The 18,339-nt window shown below is 42.2% G+C and overlaps 1 protein-coding gene across 1 annotated transcript in view; it reads right to left on the reverse strand.

Annotated features, from left to right (window-relative positions):
• Positions 1-7,288: 7,288 nt before the first annotated feature.
• Positions 7,289-18,339, reverse strand: part of LOC126456311 (mite allergen Der f 3-like) — a 41,516-nt gene continuing 30,465 nt past the window's right edge. The window contains exons 5-6 of the mRNA XM_050092065.1: positions 16,729-16,884; positions 7,289-7,450 (exon numbers count right to left, since the gene is read on the reverse strand). Coding sequence (XP_049948022.1) covers positions 7,289-7,450; positions 16,729-16,884 — 318 coding nt within the window. The remainder of the gene's footprint in view (positions 7,451-16,728; positions 16,885-18,339) is intronic.

Here is an 18,339-nt window from a genome sequence, read left to right on the forward strand (position 1 = left end):
TACGAAGAGAGTCTCAAGTGAAGCAGAGACATGATAACAATCAATACATGAATTTAAATTCATATATATAAGAAAAATATTTTTTTGCGATTTTCTATCAGTAATGTCCTGCTAATGAAATTTAACCTCCAAACGAAGAACTAAAATGGCATTACGCACCTGATGCCCACAAAAGTTGAACTGGTATTTTACCAAAAGTTAACGAAATTTTGTAGCTCTCCACACAACAATCAAAGCTTCCAACTAAATAACGGAATCCTTAATTTCACATTTTGTGAGCACCTGGGTCCCAAAAACAATCTTCTTCTAATTCCTGGAAGACTTCAGCTATGAGCTCTGTGTTTGAGCCGCCACTCCCAAGACAAAATTCCTTGCTTAGATTAGGATGTGACTGGATAGGAGCGGTAAGAAGATGCTGTTTTATACCCTCAGATTCAATTTGTGCTTGGTGTTCAAGTTCCTCTGGACGTTTTTACACGTCAGTGCAGTCTGCTAGTAAACTCCTTCAAATCTGTGAACGACAGAACATTGAATCCATGAAATTTCTGTGATAACTCATCTAACGTTAATGGTCTATCAGTTTATGGCAATATAATAGTAGGATAATAATGTTTATTTATCGAGAATCCAATACAAGTCTTCTTGAGTCACTTTTCTAAGGCACTAATAATTAATGGACTTTTATATAAGCCAACAGTGTGCTCAATGACACAGTGTTGTAACGACCTTTCAGTCTTTGCTTCTACTCGGTCTTTCTATATCACTGGTATGGCATGAGGCTTAATAAAAGCTTTCTATGTTCCTTAACATTAAACTGGAAAGAGAAAGCTTTTATAGTTCCAAAATGATCAGAAAATTCAAAAAAAGTTGTCATAACACATTGGAAAGTTGCATGTAACGGAATTTACACAAAAAATCAATATTACACCTGAAAAATCACCTGAAAAAACAAGCAAACAAAAAGACTACCAGAAAAGAACCCTGTTGGGTGTCAATCATTTGTAAGTGAAATTCTGACAGTATTATACATAAAAAATCAAAAATTGCAGCTAAACTGAATACATAACCAGAAATTAATAATAAGAAAATTACCAGAAAGAAATCCTGACAGGGTAAGCCAATCTCCTTTCAAAATCTATGCAGAAGTGTTCATTCAATGTTATGAAAACAATTCTGCTCTGAAATATGCACCCAGGCATTGACAATGAATCAGTAATACTATCTGACTTTGGAATAAGAATAGGAGATGACAAAGCTTAAACAAAGCACAAATTTGGGGGTGGGGGTAGGGAGGCCTGGGGGAGTTACTCAAAAGTAACACAACTGAGTACTGAACTTCAACATGAACTACAAATCTCGTCCTATACAGCCTCAAAATTCCTGTAGTATGATGTGAAGCAAAGTAATCTTCCCATCTTCTCAACTCGTGATCACAAAATAATTAACTACGTCTAGTAGAAGTAATGTGACTGGCGAACTATATAGCCTTATGGATCATATGGTAACTTCATTTTAATGTAGAAGTGACGTCCTTATACAAGAAAATGTAAGGTGTGAAGATAGATATAATGAGCATTATTAAATACTTTGTCTTATAACATGAATTGGTATGACCACAAATAACTGTGTTGCCACTATATGAGTGTTAACACAGGAAGTAGTATAGTAAAAATGTGGCACCGAATATGATTTTTGTAGTCGCAGAAAGTAAATTATGCTCATCTCTGTAGAGTGGAATTATGAAGTAGAAACAGAAACCAGAAAAGAAATTATATTAACGAAGATCCTAATTTTGTAACGATTTGGTGAAATAATAACTTCCCTTAATGTTTTATTTAACATACGAGTAAGGTTGTAAATGTAGGTATTTAGGATTTTTAGTTTGTTTTTGTTAATTAGCAGAAGCCAGCATCATTTCTGATGTATAGAGCGCTTTCCCGTAGCTAGAATTATTTGAAAACTACACGATAAGCGAAGTTTCGATGCAGGTGGTTTAAAAGGTTGGGAAAGGGTACGGGAGTGGTGGGAGGCACAGGATGGGAGTTGGTTAGGCTGCCAACATTTTGGCCCTGTGACCCAACCGTGTGGGTTGGTCAAGTTAAGGTGGTTTTTCTGAGCAATAACATCACCTGCGACCCCGCCAAATTCCGACATTTCATGAGCCAGCAAGAACAACATTATGCGGCCTTAGTGTGGAACATAATCACCACCCCAACAATGCCGTCTTGATATAAGTGACAGGAGGAGTTCATCTGGAGAATTTCAACGTCACAGGATCAGCAGACTCATCAGTTGCTGCACCAAGAAGAATGCGGTAATAGGAGGCCAACTCACTTCCTGCACCATGCACGGAATCTCGCACTGTCAGGCATGGCTCCAGTCTTGCTATTGCATGGTGTCTCAGAACTAGTGCGAGTAGTCATTGCCACGCAGACAAATCCTGCTGGGTGCCATTTTGGACTTGGCTACTCGGGTGCATGATGCACTGGCAACGGAGCCCAATATTGCTGCTGTAGAAGCTAGTGATACTGTAGCCATGGCAACAGCTTCAGCTCCACGGCGATACACTTCTCCTACAACCACTGCCTCAGACGCTGACCTGCATCACTTAGTTCAGAACTTGGTCTCGCAGGGTGGCACACTCATAGCCAAAGAGCAACAGGTACCACAGCAGTAGCAGATCCAGCTACCGTCGAACTGGATCGTGCAACCGGCGACGCTGTACCAGATGTTGAAGCAGTGCTTGCCAGCGTCGTATGAGCTACTGCTCGAACCATTTCCGCTTCAGCAACAAGGCGACAGTGTTGGCCTCCCTGCTCATGCCCAAATTCCAGCTGCAAGTAGTCCTACGCACACCCTGCTGCAGTGCAGTATTCTGGCTGGCAGTGCGAAGAACCTTGTGGACACGTGTTCCAACTTGCCTGTTATCTTCCAACCTACGTTAAGAGTCTGGCAGAAGGCTGATGCATTGCCTCTGGCCGCGACAGACAATTAAACTGTAGAAACGTACGGCATACACCATATAAATTTGGACCTCAGAATGCGCCGTGCATTCGTGCGGATATTCACTGCGGCTGACTTCAATGTGCCGATCTTGGGTGCAGATTTCTTCAGACACTACAAGCTGCTATTCGACGTCGCCAAGGCCCAGCTGATTCATTCAACAACGAATCTGGCGATAGCGGGACAGTGGAGGCAGTTCACTTTCTTCTCCATAAAACCAGAGAAGCCCCCTGGACCATACACAGACATGAGGGACATATTTCCGGAGGTCGCTCTCCCGCCTTGTCCACCGAGGGACACTAAACATTCGACGGTCCACTACGTCATAACTACGCCCAGCAAATCCATCTCATGCCATCCATGTCAACTCATGCCCAATAGTCTCGCTCTTGCATCGGCCGCATTTGAGGCTATGTTGCGACTAAGGCATAGTTTGACCATCTGCCTTACACTTAATCCCCAAGAAAGAAAGTTTGTGACGATCATTTGGGGACTATTCTTGCCTTACATTTTAGCCACTCGTTGGCAGGCTCCGTTATATTTAGCAAAACTGAATGTGTGAAGGCGTTCAGGCAGATTGCTGTGGCACCTGAAGACTTCCGGAAAATCGGAAACTGTCGCGCTCTTTGGGCTTTACGAGACCATGTATATGACTTTCACTCTTCAGAATGCTGCCCAGACCTGGCAGCATTTCCTCGACAACCTCCTGATGTACAGAAAGTCGCCCAAGGTCCACTGCCACCACTTAACTACCATCTTTCGGCGCGTTATCGAGGCTGCCATTGTAATTAGCCCCTCAGCGTGTATATTTCAGGTCACACAAATTGAGTTTCTAGGGCATTTAATCACCCTTAGTGGAGCTACACCACTACCAGCCAAGACATAGATGGTCGTGAACATATTGTGCCCCGGTGGCACAAAGACTTATCCCTCAGCATTGTTACGATACATTTTTCAGTATTTTTTAAAGTGCTGGAGATATTCTTTAGGCAGGGGAACCTGTTGTCTGGATTTATCCAAAAAAAACTTACTTTTCCTACCAATGACAACAGGTATTTGACTATGTGTGGCCCAGGTTGGAATACATCCAGCAAATAATTGAGGATGTAGGTTGCAAGTGTTAATCTTGGATGAAGAGGTTGGCACACGATAGGTGCACTAAGTGTTAACACAATGGAGACAGAGATAAAAAAAAGGCATCATGAATTACAGTCTCAATTCATTTACACATCATATGACGTTTAATGTCCGAAGTTCCATTGGCCTCATGAGAAGTACTCTCTGCAAGCAGCCACCACAGCGATTCAGTCTCCGCAGCGGAGGCCTGTTTATACTTCCTCAATTACTCCTCTCTACTTTGTTTATATTTCTGATACCTTATTCAGTTTGTTTACATAGTATGATGTGGACAGGGACTGTTCTTGTTATGAGAGGTCACAAGGAGAACTTCGTACTGTCCTCAAACAGCTGCAGCCGACTGGTTTGTGGCTACTGCTCAAGGCTGTGGCGACATCAGGGCGCCCATGGCGGAAATTTTGCAGCCGTGTCAGACCAATCAAGATACTTTGTTCAGTCGCATAATCACAATGGAAGAGTGCTGGGTGCATCATATGACACCGATCCAAAGCAGCGAAGCAGATAGTGAAACACGTGGATTCATGTTAATATACAGTATAATTAGCGTATTAAACGTCTGTAGAATAATGCAAAGCCCCAGAGAATAAATAGTTACGAAAGAAAATGAACAATCTGACTGTGAGTAAATATTCTAATTATTTAGTTCCTTTAGAATCTATTGATTTTGATTATTCATCAAATTCTTCGAGTTTGTAGCAGTATAATGTACAGTTTTACGTAATTGCTGGTTTTGCTTCGTTTCATCAAGATGTTGGCACAGGAGAATGTCTTTCATGTAATGGGAAATAAATGTGGAAGATTCTTTTCCCTTTATTCAGTTTTTTCTGAGGATTAGTTGTGACATTATCCAGAAGAACTCGTGAAACTAGTTTTGTCGGTGCATATGTTGTCAGCACCATTGTGGTACTAATGAACAACGCTGTTGTTTATTATAAGTGCCTTTCAATTGTCGTGAAGTACATATCTGGCGTAGCGTTTGACAGCTCAGATTCTAGAAATCCAACTGTACAAAAGCGTGGTTACATACGACGAAGGCAGATATATATCGTAATGGCAGTACAATAAACTGGTACAATTAGTCATTGTAATACTGGGACATATATCTATATATATTAAGAACCGGAAGTTTTTGGAGGACGCTGCTATTTCTTATAATGGGGATAACCATAAAGTTTAAATTATCACCGTGAAAAAAAATAAAGGCACGTAATTCAATTTTTCTTTGCTTACAGGTACATGTCTGGAGTCCTGGTAGACATTGAACTCCCTGCGGCAAAGTACCGGAATATGCCCCTACAAGAGTCAAAACATTATGGTGCATCTCATTGATGAAGTAAAGTTTGGTGCAGGAATTTGTTTTCTGCATCTAAAGGGGAACAACGCTACTAAAATCACTGCTGATATGGTGGAAGTGTACAACAACTATGCATTTTCAGAGACACAATGCTTAGATGTGTTATGACCAGACGAAACTACAAACAGTTGGCCATAACAGTGGGTTGTTTGATTGCTCTGGGAGATGACTCATTAGACTGCAACACACGAAATATTAGTTGACTTTATTACGTGAATGGTAAAAATATTTACTTACCTTAACAAGATCGTTTGCCACACAAGAGCTTAAATATTTTCAACTGTCTTTGGCTATTAAAGCATCCCTTGATCGGTATGATCACAAACTCTTCTCTTGAAGTACAATGTTCAACGTTTACAGAAGTACATTTCCATCGGTTGCAAGAATAACGTCTTAGTCCTACTTTATGATGTTGACTGCTTCAGTGGAGGTCACGAAGTGTGGCAGAGCGCTTCCATGCTCAGCTATGTATTGAACTCCGTATGAAGACGCTACCGTTGTGTGAGAGAGGGTTTGTTTGTAGCCTCTTCCATTTGTCGTTGCTGATTGCAGTGATACCCCGTCGACGTCTGTGGTATCGATGTACGTTGCCGACTCTGACGTGGTACTTCGATCTCTGGTCGATACTACAGTGCAGAAGGTTTCAGTGTGATAAAAAAAACTCTGAATCACCAAGAGGAAATTGACAGGCCATCTCTCTCTGAAGAACCAGCAACTACATGAGAAATGGAGGCAAATGCTGACCAAAGACTGGATTATCATAAAAGAGGAACTAGTTAAATCAGCCAAGGATCAGTTTTCAAAACCTTGCACAATGTTTTGTAGATGATAAAGATCATCGTGGCCCGCATGGTTCTGCGATTGCTCACACCGATTCAAAAATTCTGCCAAACCGAGGCAGCAGCGAAAAGGTTGCAGGAGAGTCGAGACATTCAAGATGCTTTATTTAGTTGGAATAGTGCTGGATGTATGATATATCACCGATCCAAAGGAGCAAAGCAAGTAGTAAAACACTTGGATTCATGACCGCCGAGGAAAGATCTGACCCAGTCATCATCAGGCTTGGTGATATTGAGTGTTTTTGGACTTTCATGGTTTGGTGCTATAATATTATGCTTATAAACCGCAACAGGAGAATTATATCGAAATCTCATGAAGACGTTGACGGAGGCATCAAGGAATATTGTCTATCGGGGATTCTATGTTGGAGGACAACGTTGCAGCTCATTGTACATGCAGCATAGTCACACAATATGGTTCTCTGGGCCGTCAAATTTCTGTATTCTGCGAAGTGCATCCTGTGAGTTCATCCTCCCTCCTCAGACGAAGAAACGATTGTGTGGCAGGTATTCCCCCAGTGACAACGAGTTGGTTTTCGAGGCGGAACGTTTTGCTGCAGAACTCAAATGCAGGCATCTACAATCAAGGTCTCCGCCACGTCATCCATCGTTATGAAAAATGTGTCGCAGTGAGCTGTGAGTATGTTCAGCGGGATTGACGCCTTCACCACTTTTCATGCTAACAGCTTGTTTTTTTTTTCCAGGTGTTGACTGAAATTTGCTGATTCACCCTCAGAACTGCATGTTTTCACCTTGCTGTATAAGATTAGCATTAAATGACAAGCATTAAAATGTAAAGAATGTCAGACTAATTCATTGCTACATACGAAGTACAAGATCGCCGATAAACAAATTTTATTGTCACTTGTACGTAGTTGTTAACATTGATAAGATATTGTAATAAATTAATTTTGATCAATATTTTAAAAATGTAGCAAATACAAATCCAACGGCGCTAGTGCGGCACCAGTGTTCCGTTGGTGTTGTCCATGATCCAGTCCACGTAGCTGGAGACACGTGTGCCGACAGAGGGGTACGGAGGGGCAGCGCACTCGTAGCTCCAAGACACCATCCCCACAATCTTTCCCTCGTAGAGCAGAGGACCCCCTGAATCACCCTGCAAAAATCACTGGATAAAGTCACCTGTGGTATGCGCAGAAAAACAGAGTATGGAAAGCTATATTCAGACCATTCTTAACAACTACAAATTTTTTCCACTGAAAGATATTACTGATGAGGGTCTACTGTAGTTCATATCCCTAAATACATAGTATCAGCACTTCATTCAAGATACTGATTATAGTCTCCATCTTAGACGATTGTTTTATCAAAACAATGTATAACATACGTTCTGGAATCTATTTTGAGCTTACTTCTGCTACAATGCAATTTTCAAATAAAATTTAATATACTCGCTCCAATTCATTCTGATCCTAACCTGAGTCACCCTACAAAAATCATTGAATAAAGTTAATTGTTGTATGTCAAGAAAATCAGATAGTGAAAACCTATATTCTGACTATTCTTAACATAACACATATTTTTCTAGTCGAAGGAACTGCGATTTATATTCTTAAATACAGGGTGTTTCAGAAGTGATGGTCAATATTCAGGGATATGACGAAACAAAAAAGGTCAAGTAAACACGGGATCTAAAATGCATACGTTAAGAGCTATGAACAGTTCTTCATCTACGATACGGTGAAACAAATCTCTTCCTCAGCAAGCTCTTTGCTTTCCACATTTTGGGAAGTGGCAGTATGGGCCAAAAGACGAGAAAAAAGTCAGTAAACATGTGCTCTAAAATGGAGAGCTTAAAAGTTATGAGCATTTGTAAGTAGGCTGTTTATGTGTTTGTATGTTGGCAGCGCTATGTTGCGCTCTGCGTCAATAACTCTGACAGTACTCAGTGCACTGTGTAAGAGACTCTGTGGCTGATCAGACTAGCTGTTGGAGGTGAACAGCCAGCAGTGATGGAAGTTGCGAGTGAGTAGTCAGCACTGATGCAGCTTAGAGGATAATAATTAGCAGTGTTTTAATCAAAATATTGTTACAATAATTTGAAACGATGGATTTCTCAAAACATTGTACGATATGCCTTCTAAAATGTACTTTGAGCTTACTTCTCCTAAAATCTAATTTTCAAATAAATTTACGATATTTGCTCCAACTGATCCTTATTCTATTTTATATACTTTGAAATTTTTTTCTGCCACGTAGGAAAGAAAAGTCGCAAATCTAACTTTCAAGTAGTTAGCCTTTTAATTACTTTAATACATATCAGTAATGTCTACTGAAATACACTTTTCACTGAGTGAAAGTATGTAACAAGAAAAAAACCTGGTTATGTATAAGGATTAATCGTACATTTTAAGAGAATCTTTAACAATTTCGTATATATAACATACGTGATTTAATCTAGTTTTCCGAAATGAAAGATGGACAAACATTAAAGACATCGAATGAAACACAGAATTTAAATAATCAATTTCATTCTGAAATTAATTGTGATTTTGTAACTTCTGGACTTCATAGAGACACGAACAACAATATTTGTTCTAGTATGTAATGTTGTATTGTTACTGAAGTATTTCATTTTTTGCAGTTGGTTTAATATTTTTATATTTAACATCATTGTACGTTAGTTTCTTATCCATTTTCAAATGATGCTGCTCACAGCGATATTACAGAAATGCATAGAGAGGAAAAGAAAGTATTGTGAAACAAAGCTTTAGATAATTGAAGAAATTATAAAACAGTGTCTTCCTTTGGTGAAAAAACTTGATTCTAATATTCAAATGTCGTCAATAGCAAAAAAAAACCAAAACAAAAAAACAAAAAAAAACCTTCAAGCTGTGCACAGGTAGACAGGATGTTCCAAAATGTTGCGCACAAAACTGAAATATTCGATATATGGATCGAAGTAGACCACTTTGGAGCACGAGCTTGTGGTCGTGAAAGTAATCCTGGGCCAACGAAAGTTTGCAATATCAGGAACTAGAAAGACAATCTATGCAAAAACGCAGTGTGTTCAGCAAAGATAATGTGCTGCTTACTCAGCAACGTTCTACATTACAGAAGGTGATCAAAAGCAGACCATCAATTTCAGAACGTTGTAGAAAATCCTGGTACACTCTGCTAAGTGCACCAGGAACTGCATGAACTTCACCAGACCCTGCAAGTATCCGGGCGAAAAGTGAGAGTCGGCAAGTGACGTCAGGTAAACGGGGCTTTTGATTTGTCCCCACAAGAAAACATGATAATAAAATAATAGGTGTAAAATCGGGGAAACGAGGTGGTCATGCAATTAGACCTAACTTTTCAGTCCAACACCTGCAAGCCCTAAAGCCTTCCTCACATGTTACACGACCCAATCAAATTAATGTAACCTCCGCCTATATTCGACGTCGTCGCGCAGTAACTACTCACAGACGGCAGATGGCAGCACTAGAAGTGGAGCGTACATAAAGCGTGTCGATGGGACGCGGAAAAAAGTGCAGTCGTTTTCGTAGTGCCGAAACGAAGGCATTTATCTAATGTCCAACAAAATGAGACGATCGTTGTCTTGCGGGCTAACAGCGGGAGCATTTCTAAGACGGTTAATTTTGTAAACTGTTCACGTGGCGCCGTGATTATACTCAGCATGACAAAATGGCGATCTACAAGACTGGCGTCGAGGCAACGGTGGTGCACCACGTGCCGTAGATGACATGGATGAAAGAGGCTAGGGAGGTGTGTACAGGCGAACAGAAGTGCAACTGTGGAACGACTGACAGCACAGATGGACCAAGAGGCTACCAGATGTGTCTCCTCAACGAACATTCAGCAATCGTTGTTGCGCACGGGAGTCCCCAGCAGTAGCCATTTTCATGCACCAGACCTGACTGCTGTTCATCGCCGAAGAAGGCTTGAATTTGAAGGTCACTGAGACATCTGGGCATCCACTGAGCAGTGACAGGTGCTTTCCAGGTGAATCACTTTTTATGCTCAATCGGACGAATGATCCTTGGCGTTTAAAGCATGAAACGTCTGAAAGTGAACACTCGCAACACTCGTCAGAAGTGACCACGGCGGAGGAGGGAGCGTTACGGTCTGGGGAATGGTTTCGTTGCATTCCCTGGGTGATCACGTCATTCTTGAAGGCAAAGTGGATCAACACATCTATCCTTGGGGACCATGCCTACCCCTACATGCAGTTCGATTTTCCTCGGCACGACTGCATCTAACAGCAGGAGAATACAACCTGCCATACATCTCGCAGTATATGTGGTCGATTCGAAGAGCACCAGAATGAGTTTACCGCACTCCAACGGCCACCAAACGTCCCAGATTAAAAACCTAATCGAGAATCTGCGAGACACTTCGTTCGTGTCCGCAGCTCGTGGTCGTGCGGTAGCGTTCTCGCTTCCCACGCCCGGGTTCCCGGGTTCAATTCCCGGCGGGACCAGGGATTTTCTCTGCCTCGTGATGACTGGGTGTTGTGTGATGTCCTTAGGGTAGTTAGGTTTAAGTAGTTCTAAGTTCTAGGGGACTGATGACCATAGATGTTAAGTCCCATAGTGCTCAGAGCCATTTGAACCATTTTGAACTTCGTTCGTTCTGTTCGCGTCATGGATCCTCACCCGAGAAACCAAGTGCAACCGGACACGCCAATGGAGACAGTACGGCTCCATATCGCTGTCGGTATCTTCCAGGACCTGATTGACTGCCTTCCTGTAAGTCTCGAAGCAGTTAGCCTTGCAGGCTTTTCACAGGTGAACACATTAATGTGACTGGACAGTATACGACGAAATGTGTCTGTTTAACTGATGAAGAGCAGAAATAATCAACTCGCCATTTCCTGTTTCAATTGTCTATCTCCGGACGCACCCTTCTGCATTTTGTTTTCGTGGTCTTTGCTCTAAGTGTATCATTGAAGCAAGAGAATAATCATATAGTACGCAAAATGAGTGCTAACTGGACGTCGTTTCACAAGAAGAAAGTCCTCTTCCTTGCAAAGGTGACAATGTAGCACTCTCGTACTGACTGGATCGATTCGCTACAAAGGCAGCAGCATGCTGCTCGGTTGCTCCAGTTTCCTCATCCAATTACGAATACTCTAGTAGTTATGGAGAACAAGTCATGTCATATTTCAGCACGGATTCTTCCTGTCATGACACAACATTTTCCCAGATGACGATCAATAAAAAATAGTATGAAGTACAAAAGCAAAACCTTCAACAGCCAGGATCGATAACTATAATTTTATTTATGATGATCAGTTTCGGCAAATCTAAGTTGCCGTCATCGGATCTGTAACGCACGTCGATCGAGAATACAAGCATAAACAGGTGAGATATAATAGGTTGGTGTACAGATTTAAACAACATGGATATATAAAACATACTTTATGCAAGTACACATCAATAAATCTCCATCATATGTGCACTATATTGTGTCAAACCGGAACTGATCATTACATGAACAGCAAGTAAGTGATACATCGGCATGCCAGCAATACAGCAGCATTTACATAAAATATCATGTATATTGCACCGACTGCACAAGCTTATATCTACACAGCACATGAAAGACGAGTGAGAATCACAAGTCAGAAGGAAAGATATTACGAACTACAGAAATGCAGTCGTAACGTATAAAGCACAAGCAAAAAGTTGCCTCCAGGGAGTGCACAAAACAACGCGATATACATGAACGACTTTTAATAGTACACCCATTGAGCTTTGTACAATACCTTATTAAAAATTAAACATAATTCCTTCTGAAAAAAGAACGATTTAGGTTAGTTACAAAAAAATCATCACAAAACAAAGCAGGCTGTCTCCTTCATCTTGAAAACAAAAAAGTGAAAATCTTTATCTCATGATGATCATTATAACTCTTTAATAGTGAGTATGTCCTCCCCACATAAGGATGAGTTCCTCCACTCTGCGAGGCATGCTGTGGGGAGACCATCAAGTTTATCTTGGGGTGAGAGGTCCCGGTCCTCACTGGCAGATTCAGTGATGTCCTGAAGATTGTCAGGTGGATTCGGACGCTGCGCAATGGCCACGTGCTCAGTTGCATTCGTGTCTGGGGACTGTGCTGGCCAATGCATTGGTTGATGTTGGGTCTTTGAAGGTACCGAGACACTGCTAGAATAAGGCGCGGTCTTTCATTGTCATCGACTAGGACGATGTTGTCACCGGCTTCACGTCCGTAGGGCCTTTTGGAGTATCGGAGACCAATCAAATTGTCGTAGATGAGAAATTAGAGGGGTCTGCTGTTCCATCATTATTGCTGTCCACAACATCACACTTCTTCCTGCAAACGGGTAGACTTCCCGAACGTATCGGGGTTCTTGGTGTCGTCTAGCCCTTCTCCAAACGCGAACACTTCTAGTGTCCAGACGCAAACCAGTCCTGGTCTCGTTAGCAAACATGACATTACTCCATTCTGCAAGGCTCCAATGTTGATGTGCAGGAGCCCAGGCCCTTCGAATGCCTAGGTTCCGTTGGTTCAGTGCAAAACTTCTCATTGGTCTTCTGGGATGAAAATCGCCCTGATGCAATCTTCTACGCTCCGTTTGGTATGGGATACGAATCTCTGTTGCCCGGGGGAAATAATATCCACTGTTCGTCAAGTTGATGTTGGGCGCCTACGAGCTGACAGTTAGAGGTAACGATCCTGCATTGGTGATGACCGTTGCGAGATATGTCGTTCACATTTCCCGTATCTCTGTATTTTTTCCGCGTCTTAGACGCACCACTTTGAGTGACACGTAACCGATCGGCAACATGTTGCTGAAAGTAAAGCTACTGTCCTGACTCTATCAAACTGTTGTATGCCATTACGTGGCATGTTACTGCAGTGCTCAACACAAACTGAATGAAGGTGTTGTTGATACTGGAATGGTCGTGGTGTGTCGCTGTGGCAGCGGTATGCTTGCATGACAGGGAACCGGACAAAAAGCATGCCAGTAGTAAACTCCGTCCAGTATTTGGCCTCTAACTAAATAATGCATGAAGTGCCTAGGTCAGTGAGACCTCTGGTATAGTAGACTACAAACTTTTGTCGACCAGTGTGGGAAATACACCAATCAACCGAAAAATTGTGACCACTGATAACCGCGGCGCTAGATGCTACTAGTGGTGTTGCGAGCATGTAAGGCGGTGACAAAAGGATGTATGCGGCGCAGGCATGAATGGGGATCACATTAGCGAAGATACGGGCTGCAAGTTGGTAAATTCATTGAGGTAAATGGCTTTGCGAAGGGCAGATTATTATTACGCTGGGCCTGTGAAGAAGTATATGGAAAATGGCGAAACTGGTCCAGTGTTCACGTACTACCGTCGTGAGCATCTACGGAAAGAGGTAGAAGGACAGTGAAACTACCACTAGGCGCTAAATGATTGGACGTCCACAACTCTTCACAGAACGCGGGGTTCGGAGGCTTGTCTTCTCTGTAAAGTAGGGGAGGTGGTGATTTGTAGCACCTCTACCGAAAGAGCAAAATGCTGGTGCACGCACAAATGTTTCGGAGCACACCGTTCATCGTACATTGTTGAACATTGAGCTCTGAAGCAGACCATCACTATCTGTTTAAACGTTGACCCCACGACTCGTCAATTACGATTGCAGTGGGCACCGGACAATCGAGTTTCAACGCCGATCAATGGAAACGTATCGGCTCTTCGGGCGAATTACATTTATGCTACACTAGGTGGTTGGTCGTCTCCACAAACGCCGTCATCGAGGTGAACGACGACTCGAAACGTACAGCGCGCCACAGCTGCGAACCACCTCCATCCCTTCGAGCTTGATGTCTTCCCCGAAGGTGATCCTTTACCAGTATAACTTCCCGTGCTTCAGAGCCAGAACCGTGCTAAAGTCGTTTGAGCAATATTATAGCGACCTCACGTTGACGTCTCAGCGGTCAGATTCTTCTGATGGAAATCCTGTAGAACCCATCTGGGTTGCTATCAGATGCCATCTCCACGTACGCAGATCAGCGGCCCTTTGTTTACGCGAATTACATGACTTGTGCGTAGACATCTAATGTCAGATACCTCCACGAACGGAGCACTAAATCGTCGGATCCGCGACATCCAGAATCAGTGATGTATTTCGTTCCAAAGATGGAAGAACAAGGTATTAAACAGGTGGTCATAGTGTTTTGGCTCATCAGTGCATATCGTCACTGAATAAGCTTACAGAAGATAACTCGAGGTTTAGATGCTGAGAATATAGAAAAAATGAAGTACGTGCCAAGGTGTATGTAGGTAACTAAAGGGAACAACTAAAATATTAGCCGGCCGGGGTGGCAGAGCGGTTCTAGGCGCTACATTCTGGAACCGCACGACCGCTACGGTCGCAGGTTCGAATCCTGCCTCAGACATGGATGTGCGTGATGTCCTTAGGTTAGTTAGGTTTAAGTAGTTCTAAGTTCTAGGGGACTGATGACTTCAGGTGTTAAGTCCCATAGCGCTCAGAGCCATTTGAACTAAAATATTGCATTTTTAAAACGCCGTATAGACTAAAAATCACAGTACAGTAGACAAACAACAGTAGAATACAAGGTCTAGGTGCTAACGTAATATGAGCTCGATGTCTAAATTTGGTGTAATAAGCTACTAGTATAAGACCATAAATTAAGTAATGAATAAGTGTATGCAAATAATTGTTAATATAGTGATATCAATAGAATATGAAAGTAAGTGTAATTAAATTATACACAGATATGGCCCTACAAGAAAACGGTAGCTAAAGGTCGAGATATAGGATACATATAGAGCCACTAGCACAAAGTAGGATATCGGTAGTGTAAAGGATACTGATAACATGTACACCACTAACGTGTTCAGTTGACATAAAATAAAAAGAAAGAAACGCGGAACACTGTAACAAGAGATGCATAGTACCCTTCTAGCTCCTAACGTGACGTGGTGGTCGATATCTACGTTGGATGTAATAAGCATCCAGTATGAACTCACGGAATAAGTAACGAATAAATGTATATAAATAATTTGCAATATCGTAATATATAAGTACAGAGTCATAAACAACGAAACGTAAGTAGATGTACCCTTATGTGGTAATGTGCAACCCAAAGTCTACACGATTCGTGGTTATAACCCGCTTTACGTGACTTGTGGTCATACCTCAATGTCTGAGTGGTAGTAATTTACATCGCACGACGAACAGCAGTAACTAAGAGTGCACCGGTGGTATAGATGTAGTATCTTTGATTAGCAATCAAAACGTCTTTGATCCCGAGTTCGAACCCCACCACCGCTTAAATATTGAATGAAAATCATCAGAAATGGCGGCCGAAGACTTCCGGCATAAGAAGTCACCCTCTGTCTGCCAACGACATTGTGAAAGAGGACAGAGGAGCGGGCAGATGTTCAGGCCATTCTCTTGCTCTTGGAGTTGGAAATTGCCCCTAAAGACTGAAGAATGATCAACGGCGTGAGGATGCAGAGGGGCAATGGAAACCACTGCACTGAAGACACATAGTGTGTATCCACAGGATATAGGGCCTATAACTGAAGAAGTGTCGTGATGATTTCTCCATTGGCAAAAGATTCTGGACTAGTCCCCCATTCGGAACTCCAGGAGGGGACTCCCAAGCTGGTGTTAACCATCAGTTCACACCATGACTGGGGCATCACGTCGTGGGTGATGCTTGGATTGGACAGTCTATAATTCGACGGAAAGCAACGAAATTTTTCACATGGATAGGCTCTGACATCAATTCACACCATGACTCGGGCGTCACGTCGTGGGCGATGCTTGGATTGGACAGTCTATAATTCGACGGAAAGCAAAGAACCTGTAGAGGGGTCTGTTTGACGTGCAGGCAGAAAGGTAAATTTTGCGGTCTTAACTGCTACAGGGGGAACGCTTTGGAGGCCGATGACAGTGCACTTGTCGCAACATATTAGCACCTGGATATAATCACAGAAATGTTTTGGGAAACGACATGCCGCGACACCTTCATTCCTTGTCAGTTACGACTATTTTACGGCCATTATTCATATGCCATGTAAAACGTGCTGCCAGAAACACACCACTCCTTGCACACACCGTGTCGTCACAGACACGTCCAAATATGAGGACTCGATTCTGTCATTCTGTCACGTCTCCACTTCACTGAAATGAGAAGGGAGTCATTTGCCAACTTGGTACCAGTTAAAGAGTGTCCACAGAGCTCCTGAACTACCAATGATCTGTTTGAGGAATATAGATTACTATTTTTCCCGCTAAGTTTAAATGCTGTGACCGAATCCAACGGTATGGTAAGAAGTCAATCGACAGAGACAAGCTGGTATATTTCTTCATCGACCCACGAGCTACCTCGTGTGTGTTCCTCGCACACATATACTTTTCGCAATCAGCCTGCTATTTACTTACTTTACAGGAGTCGTAGTTTACATCCTCGAAACGAGCAGTACAGATCTGCGTAGGGTGGACAGCGTAGCCCTGGTTATTCCACACTGCCTCGCATTCCTCTTGGTTTACTATTTGAAGGTCCACTTTGCGCAGCTCAATTGGACTCAGCCCGTGGTACTGTGGAAAAGGAAGAGACTTTCCTTATGCTAGTGCTATGGTGATGTGTTCCAATTTTCAAAACTTACGATTTAACGTATTGAAATATGTGATGTGACTCACATCTAATATCTTCGATATTAGAAGTCCCCTAAATTTTAACACGACAATAATAAATAAATAATAAAAATAAAAATAAATAAATCCCGTCTCAGATTGTTGTATTCTCCATCCTAGGTGGCGGACAGGGGAAAGCCTCCCATATATGAGTGGTACCGAGGAAATAAAATACTCGGGGCGGACCAAATACCAACGCAATTCAAAATTCAGACACGTCTGAGTGAAAATCACCGGTACGCTGGTCAGCATCTGTGAGCCCGGCTGAAAATATGTTTCAAAGGCCTCAACTACCTTTTGTCCTATCCGGTTCTGGTATTGACCAGACCAAACCAGTAAAACACAAGCAATCATTAACTGTGCAAGCTAATTCAGCTTTACCCCAGGTGGTACACAATCCATCTATCGACAGACGGCAACTGGACTTTTGGAGTCTAGGGAGTCCAGACAATCACAGCAGATAAAATCTGGTAACTTCCCTACAAGCAGGAAACTTTCATTCGAACACTAAACATCAATACACTGATCCAGACAGTAAAATTACATAATCTTCTTCAAGAAATCGACAGAAAAAAAATTCTCATACCTGCTCTTCAAGAAGCACGACTCACTAACAATAAAACCATGGACTACGAAAAATGCGGCATCATCAAGAGCAAAACACAACAGAAGGTCGCGAAAGGTGCACCAATCTTCGGAATGGCCTTTCTTGTACACAAATCCTCCATCAACTCTGTTAAAGAAATCGCACCCATCAACAACCGACCCATGACCATGAGCATTCAGAGTGCCAATAAAATATATACGATCATTAATACGCATGCGCCCACCAATACCGAAAAGAAGGAAAATCCCGAAACCGTCGAAAAATTTTGGAACAAGCTCGAAAAAACTATGACCAAAATTAAGCAACACGACGTGAAAATCCTAATGAGAGACTTTAGCGCTCAACTCGGTACAAAACACTAACACTAATGGCACACGTCTGACTGACATATGCCAACAATTCAGCCTCAAAGTTATGTCCACTAACTTCAGAAAACACCCACAAAAACAGAAAACATGACGACCCCCAATCCAACATGTTGCTGAGTATAACATCGACCATGTTGCCATCTCCTGCCCCTACTACAGAATCATCCACGACATTCAAGTCAGAAGAGGTGCGAACATCGACTCGGACAACCACCTCCCTTCTCCGAAGAGAGTACAACATAAAAAACCACATATCCAAAAGTTCGATGCATCTAGAATTCAAGAAATAAAGGTCACAGAAGAATGGAAAAAACCGACAAACAACTGGACCGACTTTTGTAGCAAAATAATCAGAAAAGCCGACTAATTAATAACCCTTAAGAA

The sequence above is a fragment of the Schistocerca serialis genome, chromosome 1 (assembly GCF_023864345.2).
Source record: "Schistocerca serialis cubense isolate TAMUIC-IGC-003099 chromosome 1, iqSchSeri2.2, whole genome shotgun sequence".
NCBI classification, from domain to species: domain Eukaryota; kingdom Metazoa; phylum Arthropoda; class Insecta; order Orthoptera; family Acrididae; genus Schistocerca; species Schistocerca serialis.